Source organism: Globicephala melas, chromosome 1 (assembly GCF_963455315.2).
Source record: "Globicephala melas chromosome 1, mGloMel1.2, whole genome shotgun sequence".
NCBI lineage: Eukaryota > Metazoa > Chordata > Mammalia > Artiodactyla > Delphinidae > Globicephala > Globicephala melas.
Window position 1 is genome coordinate 92335477 of NC_083314.1, and position 16819 is coordinate 92352295.

General features: G+C 46.6%; 1 protein-coding gene across 2 annotated transcripts in view; it reads right to left on the reverse strand.

Annotated features, from left to right (window-relative positions):
* Nucleotides 1-13: 13 nt before the first annotated feature.
* ELAPOR1 (endosome-lysosome associated apoptosis and autophagy regulator 1) overlaps nucleotides 14-16819 on the reverse strand; it is a 73275-nt gene continuing 56469 nt past the window's right edge. For both annotated transcript variants that reach the window (XM_030868902.3, XM_060301665.2), the window contains 11 exons: nucleotides 15503-15608; nucleotides 15103-15240; nucleotides 13841-14104; nucleotides 12378-12551; nucleotides 9646-9826; nucleotides 9248-9344; nucleotides 8675-8776; nucleotides 7353-7479; nucleotides 7097-7275; nucleotides 6242-6407; nucleotides 14-5267 (listed from right to left, as the gene is read on the reverse strand). In XM_030868902.3, the coding sequence (XP_030724762.1) occupies nucleotides 5199-5267; nucleotides 6242-6407; nucleotides 7097-7275; nucleotides 7353-7479; nucleotides 8675-8776; nucleotides 9248-9344; nucleotides 9646-9826; nucleotides 12378-12551; nucleotides 13841-14104; nucleotides 15103-15240; nucleotides 15503-15608 (1603 nt within the window). In that variant the 3' untranslated portion in view covers nucleotides 14-5198. The remainder of the gene's footprint in view (nucleotides 5268-6241; nucleotides 6408-7096; nucleotides 7276-7352; nucleotides 7480-8674; nucleotides 8777-9247; nucleotides 9345-9645; nucleotides 9827-12377; nucleotides 12552-13840; nucleotides 14105-15102; nucleotides 15241-15502; nucleotides 15609-16819) is intronic.

Sequence of the window (16819 nt, forward strand, 5' to 3'; positions counted from 1 at the left end):
CTGGATGTGTTCAAGTCAGCCCCACTGGCGGGTTTTGCCTCCTCGTGTGCGTTTTCCCCAGCTGTGCCCGCTTCTCCAGGGGCTCTAATTGCCCCATAGAAGAAAAATGAGTGCCTGTTTCTGTCTCATGTTAAAGGGCATATCTAAGACAAGGCCTGTCAGTATAATCACTGGCTTGGAAGCTGGTACCTCCCATAGATGCCAGTTTCCACCTTACAAGCTTGGGTCCTAAGACTGGACCCTCTCTCTGAACCTCTGCTCTCTTCTCCGTCTTGAGACAAGAGTGTGGCTACATGTTTTAGTCCCCAGATTACCTCAGTTCAAAATACCTGCTCTCCTGCCTCAGAGTTAGGATACCTTTCTTAATCTGATTATTGGGTGAACCAAATTGTCCCTTTATCAACCCTTAAGATCACAGGGTTGGAGAATCTTTTAGAGAGACACTTGAGTAGACTTTTCCAAAGGGAAAATATTTAGGAGATTTGAAGGCAGTTTAAGATATTGAGGTCATGTCTTGTATCTATTTGAAAATTCCTAGAACAAAAATTTCATCATATTTTAATTTTATAATGTTCAGGCCTTTACAGGGAAATATTCTGGTTGATGACTGGAGCCAAAGTTATCCAAGAATCTCCCTGATAACAAGAGCTTATTTGAAGGATTTGGGAATCGGCATACTGTTCCCCATCCTTCCACTTTACCAAGAGTTTAGAGACCCACCCACCATGCCCCAAAGCTAACTGTGCTAAGACCTTGGTCTTCTGCCACTTGCTTGTGCACCTGTCATGAGGATATGGCATTGCTATCCTACTCCCCAACAAGGTTCTGCCAAGCCAATTCTGAGGTGTAGGACAGGGCTAATGACAGTACTGGAGCTGACTAGTAGAGACCCATAGGGAGGCTTAGGAAAGGCATTTGTCTGGGTTTGGACCCCCTAGGTTCCTCTTACCGAGAATGTTAGGTTTAAAACCAGTGGAAAGGGGGACTTCCCTGGCGGTCCAGTGGTCAAGACTCCGTGCTCCCAGTGCAGGGGGTGCGGGTTCAATCCCTAGTGGGGGGAACTAAGATTCCTCATGCGGCACAGCACAGCCAAAAAAAAAAAAAAAAAAGATAAAACCAGTGGAAAGGAAGTGTTGGGAGCTACAGGCTCTGAAGAAAGCATGTAAGAAGACTGTCCTCAAAGGGTTGGCTTCCCTGAAATCTTCTGAGGGCAAGTCTGTGGTGGGAGCTGTCTGCTTCAGTCAATGAAGGCAGTGCCAAAGCGTATTGCTTGCTAAGTTTCAAAACAGTGATGGGTGTTCCTGAGGCTGCAGGGAGCCCAGGCCTAGGGGAGGAGGGCCACTGAGCTAATACTTTAAGGAGGTCATCAGTGTAATTGGAAGGATGGCCTTAAAATTCTGACCTTTCCAAATTTCCTTAGGAATTTTCACCATTAGTTTTATCGTTAGATTACAGACATCTTCCTTTAAAACGCTCATGCTACCTGGTAAGTATAACAAATTAACATAATAGAATGACAGAGCTTATGACTGAGGGACAGTAAAAACTTCAGTGTGGTTAGAGTATAAGGATGTGCAGTTAGGGTTAGTGTGTATGCCATATTACTAAATCTGTTGGAGATGCAGTTTCCTCATTATAGTGGGGCTAGTACCTGCCTCTTGGCCTGTTCTGAGAACCAGGTGAGCAATGTTATGAAAGAACTTAGTCCAGGCTTGACACATAGAAATGCCAAAGTAACGTGAGCTTCCTACTTTCCTTCTTAAGAGTTTAGATTTGATCCTATAAGCAGGGGTGATATTTAAAATATTTAACCACCAGTACAACCCAGGTACCACCCAGTCAAAACAAAGTTGGGTCACAACTAATCAGCTGAGGGAATTCGTTTTAGGGGATTAAGTGCCCTCAACTAGAGTGAAGGAAAGCACGGAAGTGGAAAAATCCAGCTGCTCTGGGAAATGGTGTGTCCTTGATGTCCTCTAGGGTTTTATCCACATCTAGTCCATAATAATCCATGTCATACCCAAATAAGCTAATTTTACCTGTCTTTGTAGGCACATTGTTATATGGCTGGCCTCAGTGCCACCCAAGGGAAAACTGAACTGGAACGGAATGGAACTGACGTTCCAAGTGTTTTATGTGTTCTCCTTTTCGATCCTCACCCAATCTTGGGAGGTAAGGCATCATCAGGTGTGTTTTATTATTGTGGAAACTGAGGCTTTGATTGATGGCTGATTCTTCGCCAGGTGGTGAGAGGCTTCTAGCATAGGTCCCTATTGCTCCCAAGTATGCTCTTTTCTCTGTCACTCTGGGGTTCCAGAATCCTTCTCTTCAGTTTAAGCTTCAAGGGCATTTACCACTTCTCACTCACCCATCCAGCCATCCAACCTATGTTCAAGAAAAACAGCTGAAAGATATGCTTTTATTTCACAAAAAAGTGTGACATGCGATACCCATCCCCTAACAATCTGCGAACTCTTGGAATACAGAGTAAAAAGGAAATCCAACCAGTCTTGATGAGACAAAAACTTGATTTCACAAAGCTGAAAAATCCATTACAAAGTCTCTGTTGTATAAATATAGTCAGTCTTATCTTTAATGTAGAGTGAGACCAAAAAAAAAGTTTTGTTGGCATAAGAAATCCCTCTCCTTGAATACACCACAATCTTCATTTGTACTCCCAGCCCAATACAGGTGACACCTACATGATGAGAGTTACATGTGTGTTCTCGGACTCTAAGTAACCTAATGGGATTTAAGTATTTTGTCTCCTGAGCCCACACTCCCTCCTCCAATAGCTTGTGCAAAATGCTATAGCCTTAGTTTGCTAAAAGCTTTTCCCATATAAAATAACGTGTCTATTCTAAATTTGATTGTAGTAATGGGTGTACAATTCTGTGAGTATACTAAAATTTATTGAATTGTACATTTTAAATGAGTGACTTGTATGGTATTTGAATTACACTTCAATAGAGCTATTAAAAAATATCTAACATGTGTCTAAGTTGCTAGGGGAGCAACAGGTGACCCCGATAGCATAACTCAGGAGTTCCTGGCAGGATGCAGGGAAGATCTGCAGAAGTCGGTACACTAAAGGGTGTAGAAAGGAGATCCTTAAAATATTATGATTAAGTCAATAGAGTTTGAGTTTGCTCTAGGGGCACTCAGATTCATGATGTCAGAATAAAGAAGTCAGTGGGGTATGTACTTTTTCTGAGTGATTCTAGAATAGTCTAAGAATCTTCCATGGCCTTTGTCACAAAAGAAATTTATTTGGTGGAAAGGCAGTTGCCCGGGGTATTGCTGAGGCTACAGAAAACTTCAGGCTGGAGCTTGGAAGCTGGCTATCTGCATCCACTGGGAGAAATTCCAGCATGGCCACAGGTTCTGAGAGCCTGAGTCCCACAGGAGGAGGGAGAATTTAGATACCAAAGAAAAGCTTCTAGATTTATTGAACCAAAGGGACTGCCTGTCTTCAGTGATGCGGTTGTTGGCCAGAAGTTACAGCAGGGTTCCAATTCTCACTGACCCTTTTATAAGACCATTGCCAAGGCAGCAGTGGCCAATCACATCAGCACACCATCATGTGGCAGACAAACCACTTACAAGTGCCGTCTCCATTCTTTACCTACCATCTGGTCACCAAATGGTCACTTGAGAAAGGAGACAGGCACAAACCATGGGCAACAGGGCCCTTGAACAAGGATGGTCATTCTAGCCTGCCAGTGAGGGAAGGAGAATAGCCATTAGTAGAAAGAAAAAGAGAATTTAAACTCTTGCTCCGGTTTTACCATTTCTAGTTACTTAAAGTTCATCAGTTATACTTGTTGTGAAAGTGGAGAAAAGGGGCACAGAGAACATTCACTTTACTCACCTTTCAAAACAGATGCTGCCAGAAGGTGGGGCCGGAAGTCTTTTTAGTTTTCCAGCACACAAAGGAAATGAGAACAGGAGGAAGGGAAGGACAGGGGCATGAAAGTGCAAGGGTTCCCAGTTTGGTGAACACCTTGTCCAACTCCCCTAGTGTTTCCTCCTTGAAGACTGATCTGGATCCACTCACTGCTGGGGCACGGGCTACAAGTCCATGCCTTTCTTGGCCAGCCTTGAGGTTGTCTATTCTGTGGCTGAGCAGATGAATTAAGTTTAGAAGCAGACATCATGGCCACCTCAGGTCCATCCCATTGTGGGCTGACTCTCTAGTAGGGCCCCATTAAAAATCTTGACTTCCTTGTGTTCTTTCAAAATACGACACACCTGTTCCCCAATATGGCCCAAGCCTCTAGGAATGGGGCACTCAAGGATGAGGAATTTTCCTCACTGGCAATGTTTGTCATTTCTGGGTAGAAGCAAATAGAGAATAAAGCTAGAACATCTGGGATTGGGGCTTACCTGGTTCCCTTTAGTGTCATAGGGAGATGGTGGGAGGTAAAAAAAAACCAACAAAACAAAACAAAATGCAGTGGGTTGCGGGGAGAATAGATCCATCAGGGCTTTCCCCATTTTCTCAATGAACATTTTCCTTTGGCTCCAGTGAGAATAGTTATAGCTTACTCAAGGAAAGGGAATGAAGTACCCAGTTTAAAAAACAAAATAAAACCTTCCTTTATTGCCTCTTTGTGCTTATCAAGCCCTTTCTTACCCAGGGCTTACTCATCTGGCCCTCAGCCTACCCACTATACCAGTTTGAGTTGGTTATCCAGGAGAGATGAATCCAGGCAACCGTGAAGATGGTTCATCAGGGGATGCCAGTACCCTCCTCACCCAGCCTCTCTCCTAAAGAGATCGTGAGCTGAGGGCATATGATCAGGGAGACTCCCAGCTGCTTGTGCCCTTAAGTAAGAGGACAGGGGAGGGAGTTTCTATACTTAAAAAGAGAGAAATACTTTTGTTCCAGAGCTATAAGAAATATGAGCAGATGAAGCTATGGCTCCAATGGCTGGTCCATTTGGGGAAACAAGATGCAAGCGAGGGAGTAATATATAAACAAAGTGTGGGTATATTTGGCAAGTTTGAGGCAAGCAGAAAGGAGGGTTTGGGTACTCTATAAAAAAACAAAGATCTGAAATTCAAACTTCTTCTGATAAGGCCACAACGAAGAGATTTCCAGCAGTGGGTGTTGCAGGAAACTGGCACCCACATTGCCACAGGCTTGCAAGGTGATGTGCCCAGGTGAGGAGGCAGGTGAGGGAGGGCAGTGCCCCTCACAGGTCCATGTCTGGGCTTCCTGAGGATGTCTTCAGTGGCACCGAGTCAAATCCATCAGGAGTCCTCTGAAAGAGAGATGGTGACGGGAGCTGGCTGCTGCACGTGGGCAAGTTTGGGGAACAAAGGAGGGAAATGGAAAATAGGTGACAGAAGGAGCCCTCATGAAATTCCTGCTTTCAGTGGCTTTGTGGAAACATGGACCTAAGATATCCTCTATTCTTCTTGCTCCCTTCAGCCAGTCAGAGGGTAAGAAATATCTTTAAAACCCCTTGCTCTGCATCTGTGTTGAATTCTAGAAGTTCCAGAAAGACTCAAGCGTCCCAGGATAAATTGTTCTCCCATTAGTTAAAAAAAAAAAAATTCAAGGTCTAAGGAGGCCAAGGGAGTCACCCTGGAAGATCAGCACAAAGGGAATGAGATTCAGCCAAGTAAACACCTCCCCACCTTCCTTTCCTCGCCATCCCTCCCCACCCCATTTGGATGAACTGGTTCCGGGCAGCAGTGAGCTGTGGGCACTGGCAGAGTGGGGCTGCAGAGGGCAGCGGCCCTGTAAGAGTTGCCTGAATGTTCTCTGCTTGCCCCAGGCCCAGGCCCAGACATCCGTGGGACAGCACCCTCCAATGGCCAAAGGAGAGCCGCACTTCTATCGGAAGTTGATCCTAGAGATCACCTCTTCCCCTCCCTCCAAAAAAAAAAAAAAAAGGAAAAAAAGGGCAGGGGGGAGGGGGTCATGAATCTTCTTACAACATGGGTGGTTCAATACTTCTGGAAGTTAAAGGCCCAAACAGTCCATCCACTGGAGTGCATGTCGGGAGAGAAGGAGCCTAGTCAATAGCAGCCTTGGGCCCCAGGGGAAAGAGTATTGGTGTGGAAATACAGAAGGCAGAAGCCAGGATTCACAGGGTGGGGGGATAGAATAGTATGGAGGATGGGGAGCAGAGTAGTGGTCCCTGAACAGTGTGGGGTCATTCAGTATCCTAGGACTGGTATCTTCTCCAGCCCTCCAGGCTGACCTCAGTGCACTGGCCAGGCTCCCTACCTTGGAGGTGAATGATCTGATCTTCCCAAAGAGTGACTTCTTGCTGGTGAAGATGAGGTCATCCTCCACATCCTCGCCTTCCATGATGGCACAGCTGTCGGCTGCTGGCAGGTCACAGTCCTTGAGGGTAGCATTCATCACCAGCTTGGAGTATTTGTACTCTAGCCTATGAAACAAGGGGATGGTAGGGCCCCATTAAAATCTTGACTTCCTTGTGTTCTTTCAAAATACGACACACCTGTTCCCTAATATGGCCCAAGCCTCTAGGAATGGGGCACTCAAGGATGAGGAATTTTCCTCACTGGCAATTTTTGTCCACATTCCAAAATGTGGAATAAAAGGAGGGGATGGGAAAGACAAGACACCAAAATGTGGAATAAAAGGGAAAGGGAGAAAAGCTGGGCTGTAAAGAGATATTCCCATACCATGGGTAATGGAACTGAAGCATAGCAAAATGGTGTTGGGCTGGGCATATAACTAAGGAATCCGACTCCTAAGTCAGGGATCTTTTTCCTCAAGTATAGGTGTTTCTGTGATCTCAAAGCTTAATAGAAATAATGGAATTGTAAAGTCATTATTTTTATCATTAATAATAACAAATTAAGAATTCTCTTTGCTTTTCTTTTGAGAATCTAACAGCCCTTCACAGACTGCCATGTGATACCATCCCTGTTTAGGAGTCAGGATAACCAAGGCATACACTGGATAAGTGGCTCAACACAGCTCTGGCCAGAGTCACAGGGACTGTGGCAAATGCCAGAGAATAGCCCCATGAACTTATACTCTCAGATATTCTCTTCCCAGCTCAATGATCCAATCCTGGCCATCCCCAAACTGCAATACCCCATCATGTACTTTTGATTCTTTTTCCAAAAGTAACAGGTCAAGACGGTGAGCAGGATAGCAGTGCAGGTGCCTGCAGAGATGCCCACTTTCAGCCAGAAGTCTATCGTTTTGCAGATGGTGACTCTCTGCTCAGGCAGGGAGATGCCACGTGAGCAGAGCTTTGGTTCTCGCCACACATAAGTAGTCTTCTATCGGGGAGAAAAACAAGGAACTCAGATATCACATTCCCTTGTCTCCTGGGAAGTCCCCAAGCAGGGACACCTACCTGGATCCCGGCCACGCAGCTGCTGACGATAGCGTGGTAGTCAGCAGCTGAGCAGAGTGGGCAAGCGGCCACGCTCTCCCACAGGAAGTGGAAGTTACAGCCATCACAGGTCCCATCAGAGCATGTGCTAGCAGAGCAGAAAGGAGACATGAGCGCACACTCGCAGGACTGCTGGGAAGATCTGGCTGGAGTCCTGGCGTCTCATAACTTGCCTGATCTGTCCTCTCCTTGCCAAACTGTTAGCTCCATCAGGATCCTTCCAACTAGTCCTTAACCCAGGTATCGCTCTCCGATTTCCCTGATGATAAGAGGCCTTTCTGGCCTTCACCAGGGCTCCCACCCTCTGCCCGTTTGTTTCTGCTGACATCTGATGAGAACTAATGTAAGCTGTCTGAGCTCTAGCATAGCTGCCCAACTAACCCCTCAGAAGCTCCTGTCCAACCCATGGACATGTGACATTTTGCAAAAGTCACATGCAGCTTCCTGCAGAGGATGGAGGTGGGGGGCAGGGTTCAGGAATGAACTTCAGGTCACTGCTATCTGCAGTGTACTTTACTGTAACGTTTGCAACAAGAATAGTGATCTTACACTTTGACACCACTGCTGGGTCAAAATGTGCTGCTGGGCTCCCCATCTCCCTGATCAGTTGTTGTCTAGGAGCAGAATTTCCCAAACCATCTTCCTCAAGACTGGTACCCCTCAAGATGTTAGTGTTATGTGAAAAAAAGGAAGGTTGGCGGGGGAAGGGTACTGTAATCAAATTAGTTCAGGAGTCCTCAATTTAGTGCACTCAGCTATTAAACTCAGAATAGGGTCTTCCAGCTGTAGAGAGATTCCTAGGATTCCCTAAACCTTTACTAATCCTAATGATAATAGGAAGTAACCACATCTGAGAAAGACATCTGGGGAAGTCCTCAAGTCTCATTATCTCATTTAATTCTCATAACAGCCCCCTGAGGGAATATATTACTATCCCCATTTTACAAATAAGGAAGAAGAGGCCTAGAGAAGATAAGAACTGTATCCATAACAGAGCTGGTAAGTGGAGGAGGGGAATCGAATCTGGCTCTCAGCCCCAGCAGTTCGTCACTTTGCTAGGCAGCTGCCCCTATAATGGTCTGTGAGTGTGAGGGTAGCTTTGACTCTTCCTTCTGCTCCATTCTTGACATCTAAAGACTGAGGGTTTGGAGCCATGACTGTGTCCCCAAGAATCCATTAATGGATCTCACATGGTTTTCTCGTTTGCTCTTTTGCAGTACTCTTTGTTTGGTTCTTGGGACGTTATGAGGCCAAGGGAGGGAGACTTTGTTACATCCCTTTACCTTGGCAGCAACAGACTTCCAGGAGCAGGTTTCAGCAGACTGCATCTGACGCGGATGGTGGTTGATCTCCCAGAACTGCAGGACTGGGTCACATCATTGGACCTGCAGAGAAAGCAGCCCCCATGGGGGAACGAGTCACTCATCTGTGTCATTGGAGAGCCACTAAGTAAAGTCAACATGGAACGGTTCCCTCACTGGGGAAGTCTGGACTTGGGCTGTGGCCTGACACACAGGAGAGTGTTGGGGTCAGGGAGATCTGGTCAAGGGGAAATGCACTGGTCTAGGAAAGGCTAGCAGATGCACAACACTGGAGCCTCCCTTAGGCAGGAAAGGTAGTCTGCCACAGGTCATCCAGTATTCCTCCCTGCCACCAGAGGCAGACCTGCCCCAGGAATACCCAAGAAGCTAGGATGGGGAAATCCCAGCCTTTAGTGCTCATTGCTGGGCAGGTCTGCTAGACCTTGGAAGTGGTCTGGCTTGATAAGTAGTAGGTGGCTAGAGAGGGAGGGACACCACAGAGATTGCGGAGGAGCCCTGGGTTTCACTTGCATTAGCCTGGCCTCTCATTTTCACCTATAAAAGAAGATCACGTCCGGTATTCCCAAGGGCTCCGGGTGGAAAAGTTCAGCTGGGGAGGTGATTCCGTCCAGAGTCATATCTGTTGTCACCCCTGCCAAATTAGAGCTCCTAATTAGTCCTCACTAGTAGCATTTAGCTGGCAACCACTTCTGTTCTTTCAATACCTGTCCACATCCCACCTTCCTTCATCTCATCACATCCTTGAGTGGCTCATGAAAGGGTGAAACAAAGGTTTGTCAGTGGCCGCAGGGGCATTTCGTACCCCAGGATGGAATAGGAAACAGAGGTCAGGAGGTTGGGCCCCTCACCTGGGGCCTTTTACCTCAGAGCCTGGTAGGCTCACTCTCTCTTACAGACATGCTCAGACAGGCGAGAGCAACTGTGTTACTCACCGATAAGCCGATCTGCGAGGCTAACAGGCTGCGAGGACACTCCGGCCTTGTAGCCTGTCACCTCCGGGGGAATGATGACCGCCTGGCACACGTAGGCTGTGATGGATTTGGAGAAACCTGACTCACCCTCAGGAATCCGGAGGTCAGTGACATTGTCGGTGCACACGGACATTTTCTTACCCTGGGCAGGGGGATGTGGGGAGGAAGTAGGAAGGAATGAGTGATCACAGAAGAGCTCCCAGAAGGGAACAGGGAACAGTTTTTCCGTGTCTAAAATTTCAACTTTCTAAGAGTGTGTTGCAGTGGAACGATTCATCCCAGTTCTAATTACAAGACAGATTTTAAAAGATAAAAAGTTAAGAATAAGGCCTAGGTGTCCTAGTTTCCGGAACTCTGGTTCAGGGATCCCCAGTCTTTTGTTTCCTTGGAGTCACCTGGGAGCCCTATATAAGCAGTGCTGTGAAGGCGGCAACTGATTTGGAGATCTAATCTACCAGCCCACCCGTTAAGGGCCTTCCTTATCCTAGTCAGTTTTCTAGGCAGATACTGAAATGTGTAACTAATCCCATGAAATTTATCTGGACCTCTGGCCTGCTTCCCATTCCCTTCCTGTGTCTTCCTTGGAGCTGTGATTCTACCATACTTACTTTGGAAGCACCTTCCAGAGTGTCCTGGGGGTTAAAACAGACCCCATAACCAGCCCTCTCCCTGCCTTGAGGTAGGACATCTTAGGATCTACTGGACCCTATTCCATTTGAAAATATTTATTGGGTTTCCCTGGTGGCGCAGTGGTTGAGAGTCCGCCTGCCAATGCAGAGGACATGGGCTTGTGCCCCGGTCCGGGAAGATCCCACATGCCGCGGAGTGGCTGGGCCCGTGAGCCATGGCCGCTGAGCCTGCGCGTCCGGAGCCTGTGCTCCGCAACAGGAGAGGCCACAGCAGTGAGAGGCCCGCGTACCGCAAAATAAATAAATAAATAAAATATTTATCAACAGAAGAAAGATTGTTTCTCCTCCAGTCTTTAACAACCCATACTGTATAGAACTCTGGAAGATGGAGGGAATTGAAACTCCTTCCTCGAGATTTTGTAATAGAAGAGATATTGAGATACTGTTCCTTTAAAAATTCTTCAAATTTGGGCTTCCCTGGTGGTGCAGTGGTTGAGAATCTGCCTGCCAATGCAGGGGACACGGGTTCAAACCCTGGTCTGGGAAGATCCCACATGCCTTGGAGCAACTGGGCCCGTGAGCCACAGCTACTGAGCCTGCGAGCCTGGAGCCTGTGCTCTGCAACAAGAGAGGCCGCGACAGTGAGAGGCCCACGCCCTGCGATGAAGAGCGGCCCCCCGCTCGCGGCAACTAGAGAAAGCCCTTGCACAGAAATGAAGACCCAACACAGCCAATAAATAAATAATTCTTCAAATTTATGAAATATGAATATATAACATGTTTGCTAATATAAGATCATTTGTTCAATATTTTAAATTTAAGTGGACCTAGCATTTAGAATGTAGGATTTTCAATATGATAAATTTTATTACAAATAGAGCTAAGTTGCTAAATCTGGTATCTCAGTTTATTTTCAAGATTGTAAGAAATAGGTAAAGAACATGAGAACAGAAAGGAAGCTTTAGATTATATAAGAAGAAGGGAGCAAAGAAAAGAAAACTCACAGACTCCGCAAATTCCCATCTTCTCTCTCCCAACTCACTGACTGAAACTTTTGCTGCATGGGGCTTGCTTTAATCAGTCTCAATTCCTGAGTTATCACTGTCACTTCTGAGGCTTTAACTTCTTCAAAGACTTCTTAAAAACAAGATAGAGACATCTGTCTCTAATCTTTCACAGATTAGTTTATTTCTTGGCATGTTCTCTCTATAAACACAAATCAACTTTTTTGCATGCTGCAGAAGATGGGTAGAAGCTTTGTGGTATAAAGACCTAACTTCCACACACAGTCACAGACTAAATGCTCAAGACGCTTTTTATTTTGCAACATTTGAAATTACCTTTCCAACCGCTAATCCTGGCCTGTTTGTAATTTAGTCAAGTGCAGTGGTGGTGTGATTATCCTTTACATTTCTGCCTCTGAATTTTGCATCCAAAATATTTGCAGCAGCCCGAAATGCTGATGGTAACATGTACTGTCAGCAAAGATACATGTAGATGAAATAAAGAGTAATTTATTTTATTCAGCCTCTAGAAAATGAAAGGCAAGTGTCATGATTACTGAAGACTGCTTTCTTAAGGAAAAAAAATCTTTCTCCTGCATAGTTTTTTTTTTTAATTGAAGTATAGTTGATGTATGTGCATAATTTTTATGTAATCATTTTGAGAGAATAAAGGTCAGGGAGGAGTAAATGTACACCTTATTTTATTTTATTTTAATTTAAAAAAATTTTAAAAATTTTTTCGGCTGCACCACACGGCTTGTGGGATTTCAGTTCCCCGACCAGGGATGGAACCCGGGCCCTGGCAGTGAAAGCACGGAGTCCTAACCACTGGACCGCCAGGGAATTCCCTACACCTTATTTTAAACACGTTCGTTTTCCTAAATGTTTATAATCCAGATGATTTGATTTTAGAGGAGAAAGTCCTCCGGGAGAGTAATAATCATTAAAAAACCTTTGAATCTCCTCAATCCTCTGCGACCTGAACCTCCCGTGTCCTCTGGCCTCTGATCCGCTGGCGCCCCCTTTCCGTTCTCACATGGTCAGTACCTGCACAGCTTACCTGGTTTCCGCAGAGACTGAAGGTAAAGTGGTGGAAATATTTCAGCCCTTTGGAAGTGAAGCTTGGCCCTCCAGCCAGAGAGACGGTGTTTTCCAAAGCCAAGAAGTTGTAGTCAAAAGTCCTGGTCGGAGTGCTGACTGAGAAGGTACAGTCATTGTAGCACAGGGAGTGGATCTGAGGGGAAAGGGGTCCATCAGGCCGGCTGCGCAGGCAGGGCCTTGAGGAGGCCCCACGGAGAGTGGCAGTCTCTCTCCCCAGCCTGGTCCAGCCCACGCAGGGTGAGAGAAGAGGAAGTATGGATTAGGTGTGGGCATTAAAAGATGCAAAACAGGGGCTAGTGTGGTTATGTACATCTTGCCATTCAATTATTAGCACATATATGATGTACAAACCCAAACCTCTTATTTTTCAGTAGGTAGTTGGGTCAGATTCTGTAGCCTTGTTCCTATGCCTAGATTATAAAACTCTCTCAAGACACAAGATAGCCCTTCTTACTTTCAAGCAAAAGACAACAAGGTGCTAACTGGAAGAAGGGTGTCCAAGATGGCAGAAGAGAATCTACAAGCCTGGTCCCCCTCCCCCATTTAAAAGTCACTGAACCCCAGATTACTTTTTCCCAGGCTCTCTGTAGGAAACTGAGCCATAAACCCCCTTCTTGCTCATTTTAAGGTCCCCAGGCAGCAGCGGCCTTACACAACTGTCAATCCCTCCCACGGCAGCAGAGGGAGCCCTGGGGGAGGAATTTTGTGGCAAAAGTCCAGGGTGCCCCAGAGAGGTTGCCAGGGGTCTGCAGAATTGATGCATTTATTGCACAGCTGAATTGAGCAGCATCTGCAGACTGTGTGAACAATGTCTTACAAATGTGTGTCCATGCGGTTGTGATTAGTAAAATTCAAGTTCACTTAAAAGCATTAATGAATAACTAAGAGCTTTTGGTCATAGTATTTTCTTAGATTCAGGAAGTGCATGGGGGAAACAGCACTGCTGCTCCGCTTTAGAAGAAACCCCTGGGAAAGGAGACAGCAATATGCCAATTAACCATATGTCCCAGCAAAGGTGGGTTACCCTCCCCACAAAGAGGAGGCAAATTCCCATGATAACAGGCTGGACTGAAGTAGGCTGAATTTGAGCCACAAGTCCCACTACTCCTTCCCTTCAGGTCTCTGCACAGATGTCAAATAACCCTCTGGACCAGATGGTCACAGATCTCCCTTACCCATCCCCTGAAGATGAGACTCGCTCATGACTGAGGCCCAGACCCTGAAAACCAACCACTACAGCTAAGAAATCTCCATCTATGGTCATAGCCTGGATGGGTGTCCTCTAGGATGCCAACCTGGGCATATACTAGGGGGGGTGGTCCTTGGGTATTAGCCCCTCAAGAACCCCACCCAGGACCCGGCACCCTCTGAGGTGGCCCATTCAGAGGGCCAAGGTTATGATGTACGGCCAACTGCTGGCACCTTGTTGCTCTTGGTTCCTGGACCGCAGGTCACGCAGGCCTGGGCGCCATAAGGCTGGTGGGCTTTCAGGATTGTGTTAGGGGGGCAGGAGCGGCAGGTTCCTGAATCCTGATCAATATAGTAGCCAGCAGGACAAGAGGTGCAGGAGGAGCCTATGTCAGAGGCTTCCAGGGCACAAGGACGGCAGTAGGAAGCCACGCCATCCATGACATTGGTGACATTGATGGAGTAGATCTTGGCGACATCACTGGTATACTTTCTTCCCTGGAAACAGAGACAAGAGGAGAGTGGGCCAAGTTCTGAGCAGTAGCAATTGAGTGCTCTGGAAATAGTAAGAGTATGACTTAATACTTCTTATCCTGTGATACTTGAGAAAAACCTTTAGAAACATCCTATTCTTTTTACTCACTTAACAGTAACTATGTACATTTTGTGTCATTTTACAATAAGACTGAACAATTTAAATGACATATAAAAATATTAAGTACCGTGGGGAAATATGCAGTAGATGCTCATATTTTTTAAAAAAGCAGTTTTTTTCCTTATAAAAGAAAAAATAGTATTTGTGGAGAAATAAAGACTGTATAGGAGATACTTCATATGTTAACTGGGTTATCTCTGGGTAGTAGGATTATGGGGGATTTTCTTCTTTTTGCTTATTTCTATCTTTTAAGTTTTCTCGCAATGAAACTACATTATTTTGAGTTGAGAAAATACAACAAAACCGGAGTTATTATTATTAAAAACAAGAGCAGGGACTCCCTGGTGGCGCAGTGGTTGAGAGTCCGCCTGCCAATGCAGGGGACGCGGGTTTGTGCCCCGGTCCGGGAAGATCCCACATGCCGCGGAGCGGCTGGGCCCGTGAGCCATGGCCGCTGAGCCTGCACGTCCGGAGCCTGTGCTCCGCAACGGGAGAGGCCACAACAGGGAGAGGCCCGCGTACCGCCAAAAAAAAAAAAAAAAAAAAGAGCAGGACTGAACAGGGTATACCAGGTCAGGAACCACACATGTCCTCAGGGCAGGTCTGCTGAGGAGGGACAGGTAATTTTAAGAGTTTAGAGTGTCATTTTCCCCTGGAAGTCATTTAGCTAAGGCTAGGTGCTCCTCAGGGGCTGGAATAGGCGTTCTTTGCTTGACTCCTTAGGAGTCTTCTAATCCCTGGATTCTGAAGCTCAACCTCATACTTAAGCTAATGCAGGAATCCTTCCAGGTTCAGAGGTCTCTTCTGGGCGCTGAGCATCTGAGTAAGGGGAGGAACTTACTGTCTCATGAAAAGAGGTTCTCTGGAAGGCCCAGGTGAAGCTCATGGTAGCGTTCTCCTCAATGATGTAGGTATAGGACTGTTTGCCTTTGGAACCTCTCCACGTCTCCACGGGACTGTTGGTCCTAGAATTCATACCCTGAACCCAAGACAGATAAGTGAAGAAGGCATGATGGCTGGGTGGCTGGTGGGGAGAGGATGCCCATACCGCTGCCATCCTGGGGGCCATCACAGTGGGTTAGACCCATATTAAACGGTGCAGTCCCTGACAGACAGTCAGGCCCTTCCTCTGCGAAATCACTGTAAGCAACGGTGTCAGTTATGTTGATACCCCGACAGGGCAGACGGGCCAACCCTCCCAATAGTCCCTGGAAGCCCCACAGCAGGCAAAGAGAACGTACCACCATGAAGTAGAGCTCGCAGTTCACAGAACAGATGGTCTCAAAGACAAACGTGATCCTGGCCACCTCTTTATTCTCTGTGTCTGCCATCACTGACTGTGGAGGTCTGTGGGGCAGAAATCAAAAGTCGGTTCCAGAGGCAGACAGTGCTTATTGAAGAGCCCAGATGGCAGCAAAGGGTCTGCTGGGGGACAGGATTAAGTTCTGAGTATGTTGGAAAGAGCGTAGACTAAGTCCAATTCTGCCACCCTAGCTGTGTGAACTTGACCTAGACAAACTATAGTTTCCTCATCTGTAAAACGGAGGTAATAATCTTTCTTATTTACCTCCCATCATTGTGGTAAGATCCGAAGGCATAACAGATGTGGAAGTGCTTTGTAAAATGCTGTATAGCCTCACCAGCAGAGTGCGGTCTCCAGACCCACTGAATCAGAATCTGTGCATTAACATGATTCCCAGGTGACTCATATGCACGTTAAAGTTTGAGAATCATCACTATCATAAGATGTCAATTGTCTGCATTTGCTCAGCAGCTCTCTCCCAGGGATAGTGGGGTTTTGCCTGGATCGAATTAGCAGGTACTTCAACTTGTTTCTTTTTTTTTTTTTTTTTTTGCCATACGCGGGCCTCTCACTGTTGTGGCCCCTCCCGCTGCGGAGCACAGCCTCCGGACGCGCAGGCTCAGCGGCCATGGCTCACGGGCCCAGCCGCTCCGCGGCATGTGGGATCTTCCCAGACCGGGGCACGAACCTGTGTCCCCTGCATCGGCAGGCGGACTCTCAACCACTGTGCCACCAGGGAAGCCCTCAACTTGTTTCTTTAACAAGGTTCTCAGGCTGGTCCTTCTTTGGAGAAAGAGACAGCCATGCCCGATGGGTGGGGATGGCAGGGGGGATAAGTGGGGTGAGGAAGTGCTTTACTGCTATAATCATATTTGCAAATTGAAAAGTACTTTGGGGAGTGTTACCTCCCAAAAGTCTAAAAAGTTTGCTTACCTCATAAACATGGGATATAGCTGTTCAGCTCTGAGTAATGTAAATTAAGGGAAGGGAAACCTTTTGAGCAACCGCTGTGGCTGAGCACTGTGCCAGGGATGGAAAGGAGGGAGCTTGAAGGAGGGAATGGAGAAGCCAAATTTGCAACTGGGACGCCGATTCAGTGGTTCCCCCTGACCTCTAAAGCACATATAGGCAGAAGAGTTCACTTTGGCTTTGGAAATCCATTTATGGCTTTTCTTTTGGCTTTGGCCATTTGCTTGAATTCTGAGGACCTCCAGTTCCTGGCTCCTCCCTACACAGTGGTGCTAACCGATGGGCT